The sequence below is a fragment of the Heloderma suspectum genome, chromosome 2 (genome assembly GCF_057233095.1).
Source record: "Heloderma suspectum isolate Gila_16-S chromosome 2, 16-S_ref, whole genome shotgun sequence".
NCBI classification, from domain to species: domain Eukaryota; kingdom Metazoa; phylum Chordata; class Lepidosauria; order Squamata; family Helodermatidae; genus Heloderma; species Heloderma suspectum.
Window position 1 is genome coordinate 28,790,256 of NC_139459.1, and position 22,313 is coordinate 28,812,568.

Below are 22,313 nucleotides of genomic sequence, written 5' to 3' on the forward strand. Positions count from 1 at the left end.
GGGGGACACACACACACTAGGCTACAGCAGAAAGGGGGAGCCATTGCCCTTGTGACTCATCAAAAAGAGGATTCTGGGGTACAGCTTTTTGTGCATAACTCTGGCCAAGCCCCTAATTCTATACCACATGAGCAGAGAAGTCACGACACAGAATTTAAAGAACACAATGCAACTTTATAGTCCTTAACCTGCAAAGACAGACTTGAAAACTAGTCATGGGATGGATTCAACAGGAATTCTAGTAGTCAGGGAGATTGATCAGTTTATTGATCCTCCTCATGACTAACTGAAACAGAATATTGGATACAGATAGCAGAATTTACCTTTCTCAGTACAAACTGGCAAAGTATAGATTTTTTTTAAAAAAAAAAAATTTAGGGTGGAATATTTATTATTTATTTTAACATTATCCCACTTTTCCCCTCCAAAAAGGGAATCACTCAAAGCGGCCTATGAAACACATAAAAACGTAATGACAGCTGATCATGAAAACACCAAAGAATCATCTAAGGGCACGATCCTATGCATGTTTAGACAGAAATAAAGTTCTACAACTCCCAGCATTCCCCAGCCAGATTACACGCTAAGCCTCCCTAAGAGCAAGGACTGGACTACAGCTCAGTGGTACATAGGGATGAGCAAACAAGCAATGATCAAGACTGGCAGGATGCTCCAAACATCACCTCATTGTTTGTCTTGTGCCTGATTCCCATTCGGATTTGTAATCGCTGCTCGCTCTGCATGAACAGGAAAATTGTACAAATCAAGCAGCGCTTAAACATGAAATTTGTGCAACTTTCCCATCTGATTTGTGCAATTTTCCCACATTTACACAAATTTCCCAAATAAAGTGAGGCTGATTCAGTCTACAGGGAAGATTTGCAGCAATTACAAAATTTGTGGAAATTGAACGCAAGCACATGTTTGGCAATTTACAAATATTTTTGACAGACATGTGCTCACTCTCGTGTTCAATGTTTTGAACAGGGCATGCTCACACAGTTTGCAAGCAAAAATGAAATTCTCATACATCCCTAGTGATAAAGCACATGCTTTTAGATGCACAAAATCCAAAGTTCAATACCCAGTATCTCCCATATCAGATAGCATGGCTAGGAAAGACTTCTGCCTGAGCCCTAGCAAAGCCACAGTTAGTCAAAAGAGACAATACTAAGCAAGATGGACCAATGGTCCGATGGTGCAAGGCAACTTCATACATTCTACAGACGTTGAGAGGAAATACTACTACTGTACACGTCTCCCAAGGATTGTTATAAGCTGAGCACCAACTCTGCTCGAGTCACTGGCTTTCCACATAATATTGTATTACAAATACCATAACAGTCATCAGTTCTATTAATATTTTTCTGTTCTGTTCCAAAAGTGACTCATTACAAAATCAGTTCATGTTAGGAGCCCCTTAGGTAGGGAGGGAAACTGTTACCAAGGGAGCTTTCAGCAGCGACTAGAAAAGACAGGCTTTTTTCTACCTACCAGCCATAAGGAGGACAGGGAGAGAATGGGAGGCAGAGCAAGGGCATGTATCTGAGATGGCCAAATACCAGGTTTATCTGTAAACAGGATTTCCCTGAGCCACTATTCACCTATGTACTGAAAAATGGAGACAAACAGTAATTTCTAGACAGAACCTGGGTATAGGAAAACCACAGTATTTGGCTAGTTAGGCATTACCTACTAGCCACAATATGGCAAGCGGGCAGCTACAAACTGACTGGTTTGAAGTTGGCTTAATATTCGGGTGTGTTCCAAAGCTATTAGCCATAGAGAGCTTCGGCTATTGGGCGGTATAGAAATGAAATGGAATGGAATGGAATGGAGTGGAGTGGAGTGGAGTGGAGTGGAGTGGAGTGGAGTGGAGTAAAGTGGACAGACAGACAGACAGACAGACAGAGTCCCAGTTCTGATAAAATGGGAAATTATAGTTAAAGAAAGACTTTCTGGTGTGCTTGCTTGCTCACTCACTGAAAGGGAGGAGTGATGCAGCCACATGAGCAGCCAAACAGCTCGTTCATATCTGAGCTTATTAAGCTGAGTGTTGATCATCCAAATTCTCCCAGTCTTTCACAGTGGTTTGAAAGTGCAGAGCCCTTGTGTAAGTCTTCTAATGGAGACTGGGCTACCAAAAATCCTGCTTGCAATGACTTTCATTCTCCATGACTTTTTTTTTTTTTTTAAGGGCACTAGACAGCATCGGGACGGCCATGGAATTTTTCAGTTTCTGGGAAGCGAGCTCGGAGTCAGGGCTCAGTTCCCAGAAACCTCACTCCCCACCCCTTTCCCCACTGCCTCTTAGGCAGCACGGTTCGTCCCCAGCTCCTCACTCGTAAGAGCAGCACGGAAGGCGAAAAGGGTGCATTCCTGGGGGAGACAAGGGGAGGAGACCACAGAAGCATAGTTACGATGCTTCCTGTATGCCGTCCAGCCTCCCCCTCCCCCACTCTGACGCACCCCAACTAGACAGCCGAAATCAGCTGTCTAGCTACAAATGTAGAGCGGATGAAACACAGAGGAGAGGATCCCCTCTGTGCTCTGCCCGCCCTGCATTGAATAGTAATCTGCCTCCAAGTTCAGAGGCGGGCAACTATCCCCATAGGATTGCGCCCTCCAACGCACAAAAAAGTATTTCTATTTTTAAATGTAAATTCCAGTTTTATAACTCGTATGAACAGCTGCTCACAAATACATAGCTTTTCAAATTCCGCATTTCATCTCATACTTACTGATCGGAATTTCTGCACTCTTTATCAGAGAAGGATGAGAGGACCCAGCCTTATTTTTCGCCACCACCGTAAATACGCAATCAGTTTTCCCAAGCTTTATTTTGGTGCTGTTGAAGGGTACAGGAACCAGCTTGTTCATGGTCATCTCTGGTAGGGAGCAATTGACTTCATGAGCCTGTATCAATCCATTGCTTTCCGGAATGGATAGTGGCTGTTGAGAAAGACATTGTAAAACAAGCAGATAATTAGTCTGAACATACTGGAAAAAGGAAGTTTGAGAGAAAACAAGCACTTAAGGGATCTTTCACAGATACTCTTGAAAAACCTGTAAGATGTGTCTTGCTGCAGTCCATTTGCTGAGCACTGGTCAAGCAATTTATATACTGCTAGAAAACTGTCCATCAGTAAAGAAAGTCTCATACAATAGTAAGGGCATCTGAGAGGGTGCAGCTCTGTGGACCCTGCACACAGAGGCACATAGTGTGATTACTAATGGCAGGCTCCAGAGAGCAACAATTTGGGCTGCTTGCTGTGGGCTCAAGGTGAATAAATTGCTGCAGGGAGCCCAAACTGAGTAAGGAGCTGCTGTTTGCATGGGATATTCAAGATGGCTACAGACAGCATGGTAGAACGCTCAGGTTTGTATGCTCTACCAAAGGAGGCCTGACATGAGGGCACAGTTTCCCCTGCACTTAGAAATATCACTAGGAGTGAAACCCCACATTTCTCACTCGTTATTCCAACCTGAGAATTAACTGCATAGCTTAGCTTTCCCCAGCCTTCCCTCAGATGTGTGGTGGACTAAAATTCCTACCAAACCCAGCCAGCATGGCCAGTGTGGTTGGGGATGGGAGTAGTAGTCCAAAACATCTGGAGGGCACCAAGCTGCCGAAACCTGGCATAGCTCCTCCAGGGTTCCATTTCTTGCTCACATTAAAGTGTGACAGAATGTCAGGAGAGTGGCGTAGAAGGTAGATCAGGATCTGATGGTAGATCTCTGAGTAATTCGCAGTACATTAGCAGGAGTTTATGACTCCTAATTGTTTTAACAATAGCAATAACTAAAAAATCTTCATCCCACCCCACCCCTATATTAGGTTGCTGCAAAAGAATGTTCAAAGAGAAACCAGGAGTGGATTTTTGTATTCAAGAAATTGTTTGCTTGGTACCAAAGGGAAATTCCTGGCTGAGCATGTGTACAGAGGCACCCTGTTCCTTAATACATGTTTTCCCACCTGAGCCACCATTTTGCACCTTGCTAGACTTGGTGGATCTCAGGGTTCTAGTGTAGAATGATGGCAACTGGCTTTTTTTTACACATAAGCCTTGTGCAGACATTATGTCTGAACTGGGAATTTAAACTGGGGGGGGGGCACAGGGCTGCATGTGCTGACCCCATCCTCAATATTTCTGCATGTCCATCCCTGCCATTTTTATTCCCAACCTTCCCATTCATGGAAAGCATGAAGACGCTCTATGTGGGAAGGTCAGGGTTGGAGTTGGAGTTGGCAGGAACTTTAAGAGTGGAGCCCACGTGTACAGCCCTGTGCTCCCTACGTAAGTAGAAATTCCCAATTGAGGCATAACACCTTAACATGGCTATAGATTCACCAAATCCAACTGAACTTACAATTCTGTACTGAGTAGGCCAGAAGGAAACACACTTTAGACTATACTGGGATTGGTACTGAATGCAGGGTTGAGAACACTATAGGGGTGTCTTTGCAATCAATTCATGAATGCACAGGAGAGGAACAAACAACACAGCTAGTCCTGCACAAAATCATTCTCCAAAGCAGATAGGCAATTCACACAACCAATTGAGACATGCTGGAATGATCTCTCCAAAGAAGCACCCCACCCTCACTCACCCCAATCCTATGATAAACTGGTCTTGTGAAACAGATCTCATGTGACAACAAAACAAGCCACCAGTTTCTACACTGCCACAAGAATATGTTCATGGTATCTTATCATGTAGGGGGTGTTTTTACAAAGCCATTTCTCTTGTGAATGTTGAGGAAAGTAAGTATCTCTTATGGTGACTATCCTGCTTCAGAAATGGCAGTGTGAATTAGTTCAGAGAAATTTAATTTGTAGACAACTGGTGTTGCATCTGGGAACCAGAACATCTAATGAGAAATAAAAACAGTTCAATGCATACCTTCCAAAAGATTACTACAGTTTCTCCATCACTGCTTCTCTCTCGCCAGACATCTAGCTGTCCCACTGGAGCTAGAAGAGGAGAGTTTTAATTACACCAAAGAATTAAGTTATCAGTTGACATACATAGTACATACCATTGCCATACTGGGTGTAGTGGGTTGGCTGGTAAACAAAACCGTGGACTCCACAGAGTTCCCAAAAGGCACAGAGACCTGTGTAGTTTAACTTAGTCATCAATTTTATGGTTAAGAAAGCAGGCCTTTAACACAGCATGGTAATTCACAGTCTGCCTTGAAGCTGTTTATATCAGCTAAATTATATCATCCTGAAGGAAGGGATAACGGTTAATTGCCTTGATTCTCACAGCTGGGAAGCTCCCCCACCTGAAAGGCAGTTAGATTCCCAGGTTAAATGTTCTGAGAACCTTTTGGGTAAGAGAGAAGCCCCCCCTCTTGCATGTGTGTTAGCCTGTTGCGTTGAGAGGAGGGGCAGGCAGAGAGGTGTTGCTCGTGGGCTAGAAGGACGCATCTAGCAGAGACGCTTATAAGATCCAGCTTGCTGGCCTGCCCTTTGGTCTCACTCTAAGGAGGAATATGCATGCTACCGGCCTAGAGAAACGTATGGTCCTGAGGAAGAGCCTTTGTCTATCTTGGGGACCCAGACAGACATTCATTGTCAAGATTCCCTTAGCTCCGCCTTCACTTCAATGCCCAAACATACACAGACGAGAGGCTTCAGTCTACAACTTTTAATCCATTACTTCACAGGGTCATACAGATGCAAATTCTCAGAGAAACTCTCCGTCTACAAGGAATGCCTTCAGGGGATCCAAGTGGAATTTACAAGAGTTGCCTGCCGTTTGAAGAGGGAGGCGGTCTCGCTAGCCTAACTTAAGGGCGGGAGGTCCCTCTCTTCTCGTGAGGCCTCTCAGTGCAGCTTCTCATGCAAGGCCAATCGGGTAGACCGTTTAAGTTCCACCCCTGCCTTCTCTCTCTTTGCTCTGTATCTGCCATCTATTAGGTCAAACTCCTGTTCACTGCCTCTCATAGGGGTGGGGGTGAGGAGGGATCTTCAAGCTCAGCCATCTGTACGTTTGCAACCTGAGAAGCAGGCCTACTCATATCTGGACTAGCCTGGGAAAACACCTCCCCCATGTCTGATGGTTCTCCTTCAGAATCTGACCTGCTATCCCACTCCCTGCGCTCAGAAACACTCCTGACATCCAGGGTATAGCAACTGCTTTGTCAACTGAAGGGAGGTGTGAACTTACTTTTTGTGTGTGTGTGTAGAAATATTCTGCATCCATTTTCTATCAGTACACTGTCATCTTTTGCACAAGTGGCTTGTTTCATCTTGATAACCAAAAGAATCTGATTGATGGCTGGGAACTGACAGAATCAGGACCCTAGATCAATACACTGGGTCAGACCATCTGTTTTTGTGACAAAGGCCAATACCAACAGCTACTGCAGAAGTCCCTCATTATTATTTCCAGCAGTCTTATGTTTAAGTAGCCTTCTCCCAAATTTTTAGAAAATAGCTGATTTTGCTTTATTGGAATTGCTGGGAAGGCTACTGAAAAACTGCTAACCTAGCTCTCTCAAAGCAATATATGATGTTTTGATGATGCATAATTAAGATTTTTGAGATGTAAATAAGTAAAAATAGTAATTGTATTAAAGGGGAGATGCGCAAAGTTACAAGTGAGTCTGGATAATGACCTTGAGTGCCATTTTCTGGTAGAAAGGCAGGGTATAAATCAAACAAATAAAATAGTAATGTCTAAGAAAAGAATGCTGAGAAGCCCATCACAAAATGTCAAGGGTTATTTGAAGAATGAAGAGTTGCAAACATTATGTTTGGTGTCAAAGTTTATCTGAAGCATGTTGGAATGTAAAACTTTATTATTTTGTTACTCAAGGTCAAGAATGCAATTAGACGTTTTGCTTGTCAGTTAATGGTTAATAATTAATGAGCAACGTATACTGTACAATGTATAAACACTATGAAATCTGATATATAGATGTCTAGAAAAGTTAATACTTAAAAGTTGATTTAGGGTGCAATCCTAACTAGATAGGTAGCCGCCTCCAACCTCGGAGGTGAGTGCCTATCCAAAGCAAGGCAGGAGAGGCACGGGGGGATCATTCCCTCCGCCCTTCTCCTGCCTTGCTCTTTTTCGCCAGACAGCCATTTTTGGGTGTCTAGCGGCGGGGGGGCAGACCCGGAGAGGAAGCTGCCATATGACACATAGGATGTGTCGTACGTGCAGCTCCGCAATCCCTGCCCCGGAATGCCCCCAGCCCTGCCCCTTTTCAGTCGCTCCGTGCTTGTCTTCTGAGCGTGGGGGATGGGGCTTCTCCGTGCTGCCTTGGAGGAAGCACAGATGAGGGGGGAGGTCAGATTTCTGGGAACTGACTTTGGAGCACGGGTTCCGAGGTCGGTTCCCGGAAAGAAGCATATCCTATGGCCTTCTAGACAGTGTCTAGTGGCCATAGGATTGCTCCCTTAAGTAATAAATGTTGAGTTAGGAGTTGTTTTCTCAAAGATATGATTCAGAATTAATCTTATCTAGTCTGCAAGATACATGCTTAATCTGAAGCCTTGTTTGTATGTTTTAATTTTACAGGAATCTTTAAGGAATAAAGCTGAGCTAAAATTTATGGGATAGTAAACAATGAAGTAATACTGTACAAAGTGTATAAATATGCTCTGATGTTATGGCCATATCAGCTTCTTTACCATCAGAAACTCAACAAGCCTGTGTACGTATCAGATGAACAGCCTATGTTTGAAGTATTAATCAGTTATAAGTAATTAACGGGCAGCTAAAGGCTTCCTAAATTCTGGAACTATAGATTGACAACACTCAACAATTGTAACAGCTTCATTCATATATGTATGCTGAACAGCTATTGCTTAATTATCCCAGATTTTAGTTCAACCTGGGATGTTTTTTGCAGGAGGCATTATTTAACGTAAATAAGCCTACACAATGTCTTGTCCTGTTCACCTTATAACTATTATGAACTGCAGAGTGGGGCTTTTTCAACATGCCCAAGAACCTTTTATTTACACACACACACACACACACACACACACATTTCTATTTGACATCTAGCCTGAGGAAGAGTTCTAATGAACTCAAAAAATTGCACACTACTTTGTAATGTTTCAGTTAATTCCAATATAAATATTATGCCATGATTACTTTTGGAATTCTTTTAACACAGCAACACATCTACCTGCAATTTTTGAAGTCTGAGTTATGAGTTTGGAATTTTAATTATAAAATATACACGAAAGAAAAATACATAAAATACATAAAAATAATAGCCAAATATTTCAAATTTCTGGCCACAGATTTGCAATCTGTAAGTTCACATTTTAAACTGTAGACTTCAGATGAGCTTTAATTAAGGTATAGCTTTCCAAATGGCCTTCTAATGTTTCTGCTTGGTTTTATTGGCTCATTAATGGACTGATCACGCCTGTGCTTTGCAACGTTCCTTTACTCGATAGACTTACGGGCTTCCCGAGTTCTGTGTTGCGTTCTCTTGCTCCAGTTGCTCCATTTCCAGAAGAAGGGCTCAGCAGATGAACAACGAACTTGGAAAGTATAGCTTGTGTAGGGACGCAATGTGCCCACCAAGACTGTGTAACGTGAATTTTCTGCACCATCCAGATGCACTTTCTGCAGTTTTTTAAAAAAAGAACAAAACAAAAAGCCAAACATTTCCTCGTGACAACAGTACTGTACTGCTAGAATTATTATTCCATATTTATATAGGGCTATCTGTGTACGTGGTGCTTTAGCATAAGCAAAACAAATAACCTCCTCCCATCCAAACAAGTCCTATGTCCACAAAGCTTACATGCACCTTTCATATGCGGCACAACAGTGTGGGAGCGGCTTTTCCTCTGGGGTGCAACCCCACAAAGCAGCAGGCTGCATGTGATTAATGCAATCACACAGGCAGGGCCAACTGCATGGGTCAAGCCAACCTAACCAGCACCCAATAGGAAAAAGGTGCTGAATACACACAAGCCCCAAGAAGCATCTCCGTCCAGTGTCCACATAGCTGCATCATTCAGACGCAGCCCACAGCCTGGTGGGTTTGTATCACAAGGAAGCCGCTCCCATGCCACTGTGGCCACATGTGAAGATGTCCTCAAGTTTGACAGAAGGAGAGAACAGAAGGAGATGGTTTAAAAAGAAAAAAAAAGATTTATGTGAACCAATGAATTTGCCTGCATAATAAGATTGGGGAAATAAGAGTGTGCAAGACACTGGTGCAGATGTAATGCAAAAACCAAAAGACACCTACCAGTTTTTCTCTAGAAATGCTGGTGGAAACTTGAACCTGACACTGAAGCTTGAGTCCCATGAAATTGCCAGACAAATTCCAAGACAGGCTGACATTAGTTGGGCTAATGTCACTCACAGTTAATTCTGCAGGAAGCCGTGGATGAACTAGGAAGGGGAAAAAAAACATTTTAAAACACACGCACACACCTACCTTTACTTTTATGTATTTGGCTACAGTTACTGTGAGCCTTACTTGCCAACCAAAAATTTGTTATTACCAGAACCTTCCTCCTCCAAGAGGTAGAGTCTTGCCTGAAACAGCAAGAAGTCAGGGAAAAGTCTCCTCCTCCTCTCTCCACCTCTAAACTTTGAGCTGGTGCAGGTGTGTGTGCTCAAGCATGCACATGCAGAAAACATCCCAAGAGTTCAGAACAGGAGGAGCGGCAGAGGGTTATTATGCCTCTGTGCCCAACAGACATTCTGATCTTGGAGTGTCCACCAAGCTGATCTCTGAGTGTCCACTCAGAGCACGCATCTCTACTTCTCCCCTACAGCTCGGAGAGGGGAAGGCACATAGATGCGCTCAGCCTCTGTGCATGACCAGTACTCAAAGTGACTGTCAGGTAGGGATGTGCAAATCCACTCCTGTCTGGGTTCTCCAGGTGCCCTCCCAGCCCCTGCCCCCACTCCCCAGACCACGCTCGAACCCCTTCTGCGCTCAGCGAGCAGCCCACACTCACCCTGGTTGGCCTTGTCAAGCTCTGCAGTCACTCTTTTTTGAAAAATAAAATGGCGATCAAAAAATGCTCATATTTTGCATAAGCAAATACGGCATTTTTGCAATCGCCATTTTATTTTTCAAGAAATGGCGACTGCGGAGCTCGATGAGGCCACCAGAGTGAGTGTGGGCTGCTCGCTGAGCATGGGCGGGGGGTGTGGGCAGGAGGGGTTCCACCAGATTCCTGGATAGAATCGGGCACCTGCATCATCCCTACTGTCAGGTGCATTTTCCCTCTCACCATGGTGAAGGTGGAGAGAGAGATTATTGAACCCCAGGCATAACAGTTTCTGTGACAATGTGTTCAGGTAAATTGCATCAAAACTTTATTCCTAGATTACTGTTATACTGATTTCAACTGCAAACATGCAGCACTATGGTGTCACTATTTGATTAATCAGGCAGGTAAAATAAGGTCTGTATTGGTCATAATTAAGAAATGGAATAGAAGTAATATTGCTAATGTTATAGGTATAGTTTTTAAAATAGAATGGGATCTGAAGCCTGTGTATATTGGAGTTTAAATTTAACCCTTTAAAAAAGAAAAAGAAAAAAAATCCTTTTTTTTCTTTTCTTTTCTTTTCCTTTCCTTTCTTCTTTTCGTTATTGTTGTGTCCTCCTAAGAATATTGTATTGTTGGGAAATTGTAGTTATTGATCAGGTTGTTGGTACTGTTTATTTCATTTATAAAGACAAAAATAAATAAAATTATTTTTTAAAAAAAAGAAATAGAAGAACCACTTAGTAAGTCCTAAATATATGAATGGAATACCTCTTTCCAAAACCAGTTACACAGATCTTTGGAGTCTGGAGTGGGGGGAGGAACTGATTACTAATTGGTAGTTTATGAAATGAACTAATTCTTTGTCTCTGTATATAAATAAATTATTACCTCTATGCTTTATATCAATTGAAAGAGAAGCTTCTGACTGGCCAAGATCATTGGAGGCATGAACAGTGAAATCATATGTTGTCTGATTGTTCCAAATTGGAAAAGTGCACAGATACCGTGTATCATCTCCTGTATATGTAACATTTTTCCCAGATATTCTGCATATGTATAGAAAAAAGGTGGTTAAAATGCAAGCTGTGCAATGTATGAAAAGTAAATCAAAGCCTTATGTTATCTCCTGAAGTTGGAACTTAAATACAATACAGCATAATTAGAATATATCGGAACTGGCTATAAGAAAGTACAAAGGACACAGAGTGGCTCGGTAAAAATCATCATTAGGTAATAATCTATCCATAAACAGTGGTATCTTAAAAAAAGTTGCTTCTTCTTCATTTCACTTTTTCTCCTTTATTACTTCCTCTCAGTATACCTAGTCTAAATGAAAGTTTGTTTCCAAAACAAGCCAACATCCATAAGCCAACTTTAAACCTAGTAAGCAGTAAGCACAATTCCTGGTTCACATAGTAAGCTATGGTTAAGTGTGGCTTCCTGGCTTGTTTCCCTGCTCATACAAAATGAGAAGCAAAGCGGCTCACTCTTGCATATCCTAGCTCAGGCTTCCCCAGACTGGTGCCCTCCAGATATTTTGGACTTCAACTCCCATCAGCCCTAGACAGCATGGCCAGTGATAAGAAATCCTGGAAGTTGTGGTCCAAAATATCTGGAGGGCACCAGATCAAGGAAGGCTGCCCTAATGTCTTAAGCCAAGTTCTGATCATCTGAACAGGGCCAATGTTTTCACAAACATTTTCAGCAGTGCCAAAATGGCCTCACCTTTTCAACACGTTTTAGCATCTTTTGCAGTCATTTATATTGTCCTCAGTGCTATTATCACACCGCCAATTCTAATTGGCTATGTGGAATCAGGGCATCATTCTATTCACTATGTGTTCCCCAGGGGAAATGGAGCTGAAGAACAGCAGCCACAGAAACAACAGCACTAATAAGGATTTAAATAAAACAACTTTGTATCCACGCCATCTATTTAGCTTTCGGTAGAAATCTTTTATGTTATCAAAAGCGGTGGTTTCAATCCAAAAATTTTAAATGGAGAATATTTGGAGCAGTCTGAGATGTAACTTGAGCTGTCCCATTTAGAGAAGGGAGAGTTTCCCTTGGCTCCCATCTGACTGGCTTGAGAAAAAAACTAAGGTATTTACCACCAAATCAATAAATCAGTCAATCAAATCTTCCTGAGTTTGATAGATGGTGGCGTTGAAGAACTGCCTGAGGGGGAAAAAAACTGGGGATGGGAACCAAAATCTCAGCCCCCCCCCTCCATTATCCCAAGAGGCAACTTTATAGATCCCCCTAGCAAAGATTATTGGACTCTTTGAATAGGAAACCTGAGGCTGGGGGCAAAAGTCCTCTCCCCAATCTTGGACTAAGACAGCCTCCTTTTAGGGTGGGCTTGTGCCTCTACGCCTGGTTTTACTGCAGTCAGCTCTTTAGCCTGGAAGTCCTCTCCAGCTCAGATTTTAATCCCAAGATGGAGAAGATTTCAGAGGCTTCTTTCTTTTACTTGCCTCTTCTTTGAGCCTTACCAGTACCTAAACCACATTTCTGAACCTAAGCCCAGTGAAATTTGCCAGCACCTCTAGTCTCAATGATCTGAATGGAAACTAAGTCTCTGTGGACCAGGGCTCATGTAAGCTTTGGTTCTTTACCCCCACATCACCAATTTCCCTTGCCTTGTATCATAGTTATCATCAATGCATCGGCCAAATGTGTGCAATATTCAGCCCCATGAACAGTAGAAACAACATCTGGCTTTTTAATTTCATTTTCAGCCAGATACCCATTGTGTAGACGACCCCAAAATCAATTAAAACAAATGGTTTTTTTTACTCTCCAAAATAATACTTCACAACTTCTGTCTGCAAAATATGTCATATTTAGACAGCCTGATAAATATTCTCCTGACCCCCACCCCCGAAAAGAAAAAATATTTACCGTTCAAATAAAGTATAGCTGGTTTTTCGTGTGCCACCCAATGAAGTGGGCCTTCCTCGTTCCCATTTGCATATTATTTCCTTAAAATTTTGTGTTTCGCAGCTAATGTTTTGTGGAACATCAGGGGGAACTGGAGCAGTGAGAAAAAGAAAAGGCAATTGCATGTATATACACAGACTTGTTGAACCTTAAGCCACAGCAGTCTTCTAAGTTTTCAGGGGAATAAAAGAGAAGGACTCAGTTTATAGGATACATGTTCACTGTGCACAATTTCTGCAGAATGTGTGGTAATCCATCTACAGGAGTGGTAGGCAACATGGTGCCCATGGATATTGATGCACCCCACCCCTCAGACACCTCTCTCGGTGCCCACCAACGTGTTTTCCCCTCCCACTGAGTTGCCTTTGAGCTTAGCTACAATGCTCACAGTGGCTGGGCCGGGGGTCGGGGGAGAGATTGATTTTTCCAGAAACAATATATTGTTGTGAGCTATGTGATTCGCACCGCTCTCTCTCTCTCTCTCTCTCTCTCACACACACACACACACACTCACTCACTCACAGATGTGGATCAACACAACTACCTGAATTTTGAACTCTCCTTGTGTGTGGCTATGGGATTGTAATGATGACTGCTTGTACTTCAAATTTACCACTGTATAACAGGATTCATCACACATCTACAGCTTTCTTGTGTGTATCCATACTTTTGGGTAGCCACTGTATGCCAAACAAAAACCTTTCACTGGCATTCCTCCCTACAATTTATTTTTCAAAAGCCTTTATCTGCCAGTATATTCATGCTTTTAAAAAAATATTTCAAGGGGAAAAAAACTACACATTTCAGATCCCTACACTGAGCAACCTTAGACCAGTCACTGTCTCACAGGGTTATTGTGAGGATAAAGCGGGGGAGGAGGAGGGAATTATATGTCCGCACTTTGGAGGGAGGAAACATGAATTTGAACATAATTCCTCGGAGGGAGGGGACCCAAATTTGAAGCCTACTAAGCCAGGCCTACCTTTTATACCGACTGGGCCTATTATAGTAATCTCCAAGTTAGATTACTGCAAAATGCTCTATGTGGGGCTGCCTTTAAAGACAGTTCGGAAGCTGCAGCTTGTGCAAAATGAAGCAGCCAGATTGCTAACAGGGACCAGAAGTTCCAAACGTATAAGACTGACTCTGGACCACTTGCACTGGCTGCCTATATGCTGCTGAGCTCAATTCAAGGTGCTGGTTTTAACCTATAAAGCCCTATATGGCTTGGGACCACAATACCTGACGGTACACCTCTCCCAAAACGAACCTACCCATACACTATGTTCAGCATCTAAGGCCCTCCTCCGAGTGCCTCCTTCCAAGGGAAGATCAGAAGGCAGAAACGAGGGAGAGGGGCCTTCTCAGTGCTTGCCCCCCATCTGTGGAACAAGCTCCTTGATGAGGTCCACCTGGCGCCAACATTATTATCTTTTAGGCACCAGGTTAAGACCTATCTCCTTTCCCAGGCATTTGGCAGCACATGATGAGTTTTAATAGGTCCTGGATGTGTCTTTAGTTATGACTGACAGTTCAAAGTTGGTTTTAGTTACATGTTGTTTGTGTATATTGTCTGTGTGCCTTTATGTGCTCTTTTGTAAATGGCTTTTAAACTTTTTATATTGTATTTAATGTTTTAACTTCTGTAAACCGCCCAGAGAGTTTCGGCTATGGGTGGTATAGAAATGCAATCAATCAATCAACAAATAAAATATAGCAGCCAAGCCTCTTGCAAACAGCAAAGTGAAAGGGGACTCTGCTCTTTGGAATCCTGTTTTTTCTGCCTAACATGGCAATTGGTTCCTATATGGCCCAGCTCTGAAAGGGGAAAGTCAGCTGATTGGACAGAAGTGGTATCAGACAGGTATCCAAAGGCTGGCCCCACATAAGTCTTAATGGATTTATGCTATGGACTGAACTGGTGGAAGCTTCAGCAGCAATTGGCTGAACCTTTTCCCAGTTTCCTGGGAAAAGTGACCCAAAAGCTAAACAAGTCATTGGGCCCTCCCTATACTGAGAAGACAGGAGAAAGAGTCTCTAGCCTGCAAGTCCTTCCCCTTCCTTTGTCCTGCCAGCATGAGAGTGGCCTGAATGAAAAACCAGCATGAGATCAGAGATTCAGACATGAGAGAGAAGCAATGGGACTGTGGACAACCTCAGTGACTTAGCCTAGGTCACACAGACATCTTTAATCGCTCAATTTAAAAAAAATTGCATTGATCTTTAATTGCATTTTTTCCTCTTCCTTTTTTCTTGGGTGGGCCAAATCCCATGTGCTTCCACTGCATGAGGTTTTTTTTTTTCCCCAGACCACCCTTGAAAGATTCTCCAAGGTCTTCAGGACAAGGCCTACAAGGTCTTTCCATTCTCCATCAAGCCCCCCTTGCCTCCAATTGCAAGGTAAGTTTGGGTGTGGAGTGGGACTCAAAAAAAGGGCTGGGGATAAGCACCCTTGGGCTTCATGTTTCATGTGTGATCTCAGAAAAAGCTGAGGGCTCTCCCTGCCACAGCCCCCTCCCATTCAAAATGTCAGCTGTGAGCCGGACAGCGCTGTATCAACTCCATCTGATACGGCGGCTGCGCCCCTTCCTTCCCGACCATCTGCTCCCATCGGTAGTACATGCCCTGGTCTCCTCTCGTTTGGACTACTGTAATGCGCTCTACGTGGGGTTACCCTTGAAGACGGTTCGGAAACTGCAGCTGGTACAGAACGCGGCGGCTCGCCTGATTAAAGGCAGCCGCCGGCGAGATCACATCACTCCAGTGCTGAAGGAGTTGCACTGGTTACCAGTTGTTTTCCGGGCCAAATTCAAGGTGTTGGTTTTGACCTTTAAAACCCTATATGGTTCCGGCCCAGCCTATCTTAAGGAGCGCCTCCAGCAACACCAGACAGGCCGCTTAACAAGATCAGCCTCGGATGGCCTTCTCTCTGTCCCATCAGCCAGGACAGCTAGACTGGTGGGGACGAGGGAGAGGGCCTTCTCTGTGGTGGCCCCCACTCTGTGGAACTCCCTCCCTAGGGAACTCCGTCATGCCCCCTCTTTAATGAGCTTCCGTCATGCATTAAAAATGTGGTTGTTCAGGCAGGCATTTGGGGTGGGCTAGGGTATTTTAAAAAAAAATTTATGGTAAAATTTTATTGTTTTAAATTGTTTTATGGTGGGTTGTACATCGCCCAGAGTGGCTGGGTGACCAGTCAGATGGGCGATTAATAAAGTTAATAAATAAATAAATAAATAAATCTACCTTTGCAAGTGAGGGAGCTGGAGGCAGGGAGAGTGTGCTGGAGCCAGAAAAGACCTTGCAACTACCAAATTGCATGGGAATTATAGTTTTGTATGCCCCCTATCTAACAAATTGAGCTGAGAGGTCTAAGAAACTACATCCCATGTACTGGGAAGTAAAACTCCTGAGTGTGCTCAAAAGTATCCAGGCCTTAAGAAGGACAAAGCCTCTCCTGTTTCCACACCTCCTCTGCCTCCCTCACAAGAACATGTTGTTGGGAGGGGGGGAGACCTGGCAAATCTTCAGTTCTGCCCCCCCCCCCCTGCAAGGGTAAGTTTTACTCAGGAGCAAGGAAACCAGCAGAGATGCCATCTGTTAGTGATGCTAACCAACCCACTACAAGATAGGCCTGAGCTTCAAAGGGAATACAAGTTTGGTTCAAAATAAGCCATGTATTTCCAAACTGGGGGAGTTCACATTCCAAATGTGGCTATCACTACAGAAGTGTCCAATCACCCATACTTACAGCCTACAAACAGAACGGTTCCAGAAATGAATGGACTGGAGGATCCTGCGTTCGATGTTAGACACCATGCATTATTCCCAGATGATGATGAACCCGTGCTGACGTTTTGCACATGGATTGACATGCTCCATTTGGAGAGAGGGGCAGTCCAACACTGAGGAGCTGAACATGAAGAGTAATTCAGGCTGGTCACACTTTGTCCTTTCTTCCACACGCAGCAGAAAGTCACATTGGAAGCTACTTCCACCACTCTGTCTATAGGATACATTCCCGTGGAAGAGCCTGTATCATGTCCTGCAATGGAAAGGGCAAGAGTGAAGAGAATGATCTGTAACAGTGGGCCATTTTCCCTAGGTAACCAGTTCAGCTGCAGCTTTGAATACTTGGGATGTAATACTTCTTACATTCTTAGGAATTATTCCCAAACAGCTCCATCCAAAGTGAGCTTGTGAAGGAACAGTTCCCAAACAACTGCGTTCCTTGTCCTCAAACATACAACCAATGGAGAAGTCCCTTTTGGAGATGAAGCCAGCCAGACGCTTGTCATTTCCTCCAGCAGGAAAGTGGGTAGCCCCATGTCGATCAGTAAGGCCGCAAAAATGTGGCTACTCACTAGAAATAAGGAGATTTCGAAATGACTGGGGAACCCCCAAGCATGCAGAAAAATACTGCTTACCCCTCACCCCCCACCAAAAGAGCACTCTCCTCCCAAATTGGAAGGAGGAGGACTGCAGGTGTGTTCTGCTCTAATGCTGCCATGAAACCCTAGCTTCATGAAGACAGAGTGCAAGTGCAAGCCCTCACCACACCTGCTGGCCACTACACTGAAGGAAAGGAAGTGCCAAGGGCACGGTTAAAGGGCAAAGGGTGATGCTGCTGGAGCTGCACAACAGCAAGTTCCTTCCTGCTTTACAAGGCTCTCAGGTTGAGGTAGGGGAAATTCAACACTTCTCCCCACTCTCTGCAACAAAATGTTGCAGATCCAGCTCATCTTCTATAAATCTTATATAAAAGAACATGAAAGCTTATATTCAAGGTGGGGGGACCCCAGTACCTGGACAAACACACCCTAATAAAAATGGAAACTGAGAAAGAAAGCTCTGGTGAATGAATTTTTCTGTGGAATGAACAGGCAAAAATAATAATGAAGAATTAGGATAGTATTTTCCTGCTCACCAGTTCTTTAAAATATTTTTTGGAAATCAATTCTAAGTCAAGGTCTTTCATTTACCAGTCTACAAGGTTTTTTGTTTTGAAATATCTGCATTGCCTCTCTTTTACAGCAGATCAAGGCAGCTTACACAATTTTCATATTTTTGCCAGGGTGGTGTAGTGGTCAGAGTATTGGACTGGGAGCTGGGAGATCTGGGTTCTAGTCCCCACTCAGCCATGGAAGCTCACCGGGTAACTTTGGGCCAGTCACAGACAATCAGCCGAACATACCTCACAGGGTTGTTGTTGTGAGGATAAAATGGAGAAGAGGAGATTTATGTATGCCGCCTTGGGTTATTTGGAGGGGAAAAGGTGGGATATAAATGCAATAAATAAACAAATAATAATAATATTTACAACAATAAGAAGGTAGTTTGAACATTATATTATCAACGTGTCACCATGAAATTACAAAAAGTCCATCAAAATGACTCAGAAACCTGGTGAAACAAGAATATTAATATTCTGGCTTGTTTTAGATATAAAAACAAACAATACTTTTGATACAACATAAACCAATAGCAGGACTGTGTGCTTCTCGTCCCTTCCCCAATGTCAGGTTTTGCAGCAAACCATAATTTGCCTTTACGTCCAAACCATGCAAACCATGGTTTGCCCACAAAGTTTACCAAATCAAAATTGGAAACCACACTATGATCACTGTTTCCAGTTCCTTTCACATTTCCAGGAAAACTACAGTTTGCACAAACCATAGTTAGCAATTGAAATCAGTCAGTAAAAGAGGCCAAGAAGACCACACAAGCCAAGGTTTTCTCACTTAATGGCAAATCATGGTTTTGTGTTATTTCTGAATCATCCTTGTAAGAGGTTCTTTGGAAAAAGAAATCCCCAAAGGGTTGGAGCCAGTAACACCAAATGGGCCCTATTCTGTGCTTTAATTGTCCAATTTTAGCAAAAATCAGACACCCTGAGCCTGAAAAAAACCCATTTAGAAGCACCCTTAATATGAAACCAGAAGCATTCATATTTCTCCTATAGGTTTTCATCTTTCTAGCAATAGCAAAGAAGGAAGGCTAAGATACAATCTTAAAACCACTAATAACGCAAAACATTACAGCAAATCTTGGTAAACAGTGTAGTGGATAAATGTATGAGCTAAGAAATCATGCACTCTATACTTCACAGCCTCAGTGATGCAGATCTGATAAGACACTTTTTCTTCCGAAGTTGTGCTCAACAACATTGTCTTACCGGAGATAGTTTCAAGTTGGCTCCATTCACTCCACTTCTTGCTCCCAGTAAACACAATCTCATGAAGAAAACAGCGAATCCTGACATAGTGTGTAGTGCAATTAAAAGGAAGGTCTGACGTCCATTTCCAGTGGAGAAGAGTGTCATTACCAGTTAATTTTGAAAGAAAGGTCTCCTAAAAATGTAAAAGAAATGTTACAAAACTCCATTTAAAAAGTCATTGACTGCACACTTCAGCTTCGTATTGGTACTGATAGATCAAGTTTAAGATCCTGGTTAGTAAACAGACATTAAATCACAGATCACCTTTTTGGACATCGGCCCAACTTGCAAATCACACTAAAGAAGCATTTGGCGATATGTGCACAAAAAGGAAGGAATCGCCCAAGCCTTAAGCTTGTGCTCTCCCCTCCTACCACATGGCCAGGGTATCATTGGCAGCATTTAGTTCAGTTTCCCTGAATCTTGTCATGTTTTCCAGACCAGGGACTGAGATTTATAACAAACTCTGGACAGTTGCAAAACAGGCCAACTTCAAACTGTTGTTTCTGAAGCTGGCTTGTGAAACTAACCAGAGTTTGTTCTAAACCACAATCCCTGGTCTGGAAGACAATCCCTGTCTTTGGGAAAAGTGAAACTAAATGCTGCCAAAGTCCTACTCCTGGTGCAAGGGAGAACGGGAGAAGGAACATGCAAACCTGAGATTTGCTATGGTTCCTTCCTGTTCATGCACATCTTGTTAAACCTTGTTTAACATGATGTGCAAATCAGCCCAACGAGACCTGAACTTTAAAGCGACCAGTATCACAGCAACAAAACTGGTGCACAAGTGGAGGGAGGTCTGAGAAAGAAGCAGATGGTCCCAACCATGGGTTAGGAAGCCAAGAACTTCATGCCCCAAAACAGCTTAATGTCACAGTTCGGGTGGCCTGCTTACAAATATCACAAGTTCCAATACACTAAGAGTTGCAGTCCTACACACACACACACACACACTTAATTTGAAGTAAGTCCCATTAAGACTTACTTCTAAATGAACATGCATAAGTCAAGGTTCTAATAATTTGAAGTACATTGATCCAAATAATTCTAAATAATTCTAAAATATACAAATGTAACCATGCTGCTTGGATGCCTCCTGTTCTAAAGGACAACAAAGAGACTCATGGCACTTTAAAAACTAATAAATAATTTTTGAGGACAAGAAGCTACAGTTTCTCACCTATGTTGCTATTTCATGTTTTATAACTGGATAATTTCTCATTTAATTTTCTAAAAGCTTAAGTATTTTAACAGAAAATACTTCCTTATAAAAGGGATCAAGGCAGCTGATCACAATTTAGACTCTGTGATATACAGTTGAATATGGCCCGAATTCTAAAACAGTAGAAGCTATGTAAAAAATACCTTGCATCATGGCAAGGAAGCAGGAAGAGGTTGTAACTAGAAATATCAATACCTAACCCATGTTGCCCAAGATCCAAGTGCATTTTTCCTTCTTTAGAGCCTTCTGCCCCCTTATTTTGTTGTTGTTAAATGGCTTTTCTAGGCTTTCACCTACCACTAGCCTTCAACACAGTGTTGCTGATGTACATATTTAGTAATGTAAATATGTAAAGTAAATCTTTACATATTTAGTACATATGTAAACATTTAGATACACAGTAGATGGGCAAGGGGTATTTTTTATTTTATTCAAGCAATTTTTCTCCACAGTTCGCCATAAGGTAGCTAACATTAGGGTGGATAGCAAATCCAAAAATACTCCCTCACCCTTTTTACCCTCCCAATAACCCTGTGAAGTAGGTTAGATTAAGAGAAATGGTGACTGGCCTGAGGTCACTCAGTCAGTTTCATAGCCAGGTGGGGATTTGAACTTTGGTCACCCTAACCCTATTCCATACTCTAACCACTGCACCCAGACTATGACTGGGATGACTCCAGATCAAATCCCTGCTTGGCCACAAAACGCACTAGGTAACCTTGAGCCTGTAAGCCTAACCTCCTTCACAGGGTTTAAGAATAAAAACAGGGGTGACAAAGGACCATATGTGCTGCCCCACATTCCTTGGGAGAAAGGGCGGGATAAAATAAGTTATAAATAAATTTAAAAAATATAGAGAAGCAGCAACATCAATGGAAAATTCAAGGGCTGCCTGCTTAGCAAATGGAAGAATATCTCACCTGTCCACAGTTCACAGGTATTCACTCCAAGCACTACACTGTGCTGCCTATTTATAAACTTTCCAAAACTCTAGTGATACACTTGGCATTGCGTTTTGTTGCCGTGGTTCTTTTTTATGCGTTTATAAAGGACTGCCACTCAAGGCTGGGAGGGATTTAAACACACACACACACACACACACACACACACACAAGCAATGGAATAGTAAGAAAAAAAGAGTCAACTTACTAGTGCCACTACCTCCATGAGGTCTTTTCGCAGGATCTGAATTTGCCAGGTGGCGTCTATTTCATACGGAAAGGCTGAACCACCATCATTCCACTCTAGATCCAAGGTGTCAGATATGTAGTTGGGAGTCAATCTATGAATCTGTGGAGTGGGAGGAACAAGTGCTGGGGGTGGGGGAGAAGACAGAAGTAACAGCCCAGTTCAGAACTATTTGGTTATCAAGAGTTGCAAGAACTCCTTAATTGCTACATCTCTGTGCCCTAAACAGATGCAACTCCTCCTCATTCAGGATTCTTAAAATCTTTAAATTTATTCATGGCCCACATTCATTCAACTGCTCTTCTCCTACCACAAGGACAGTTTCTCTTACTGTCCAGTGGAAACAACCATACAGATGTTAGGCTGTGTGAAAAGTAAAATAGGTCTTCCCTAGCTAATATGGATTCCGCAGAACATCTTTTTTAGATTTGTCCAATATATGTATTCATCAGAATGTATCTGACCTTTTACAATGAACCAATCAATACAGCTCTCACCAAAGGCATATTACATTGATTATAAACAACTGATGACATTGCAACTGATGAATAAAAAGGACTCAAAAGAAAATGCTTAAAAATTGTCTTGCAAGATCACACACACACTTTACGTATATTGCATCAAGGACATCCACGTTCTAGGGCTAAAGTAAGTAATGCCAGGCAATATGGAAGATGCATCTCACATAACCTGGATAAGTTTGCTCATTTGCAAGCACCATCCTAAAGCAAGTTTGCTCTTTTGC

General features: G+C 42.7%; 1 protein-coding gene across 2 annotated transcripts in view; it reads right to left on the reverse strand.

The window, feature by feature from the left end:
• Window positions 1-22,313, reverse strand: part of LIFR (LIF receptor subunit alpha) — a 116,084-nt gene that overhangs the window by 38,530 nt on the left and 55,241 nt on the right. For both annotated transcript variants that reach the window (XM_084833096.1, XM_084833094.1), the window contains exons 5-13: window positions 21,530-21,693; window positions 19,117-19,291; window positions 16,693-16,986; window positions 12,903-13,032; window positions 10,887-11,044; window positions 9,236-9,381; window positions 8,436-8,601; window positions 4,906-4,976; window positions 2,742-2,952 (exon numbers count right to left, since the gene is read on the reverse strand). In XM_084833096.1, the coding sequence (XP_084689222.1) occupies window positions 2,742-2,952; window positions 4,906-4,976; window positions 8,436-8,601; window positions 9,236-9,381; window positions 10,887-11,044; window positions 12,903-13,032; window positions 16,693-16,986; window positions 19,117-19,291; window positions 21,530-21,693 (1,515 nt within the window). The remainder of the gene's footprint in view (window positions 1-2,741; window positions 2,953-4,905; window positions 4,977-8,435; window positions 8,602-9,235; window positions 9,382-10,886; window positions 11,045-12,902; window positions 13,033-16,692; window positions 16,987-19,116; window positions 19,292-21,529; window positions 21,694-22,313) is intronic.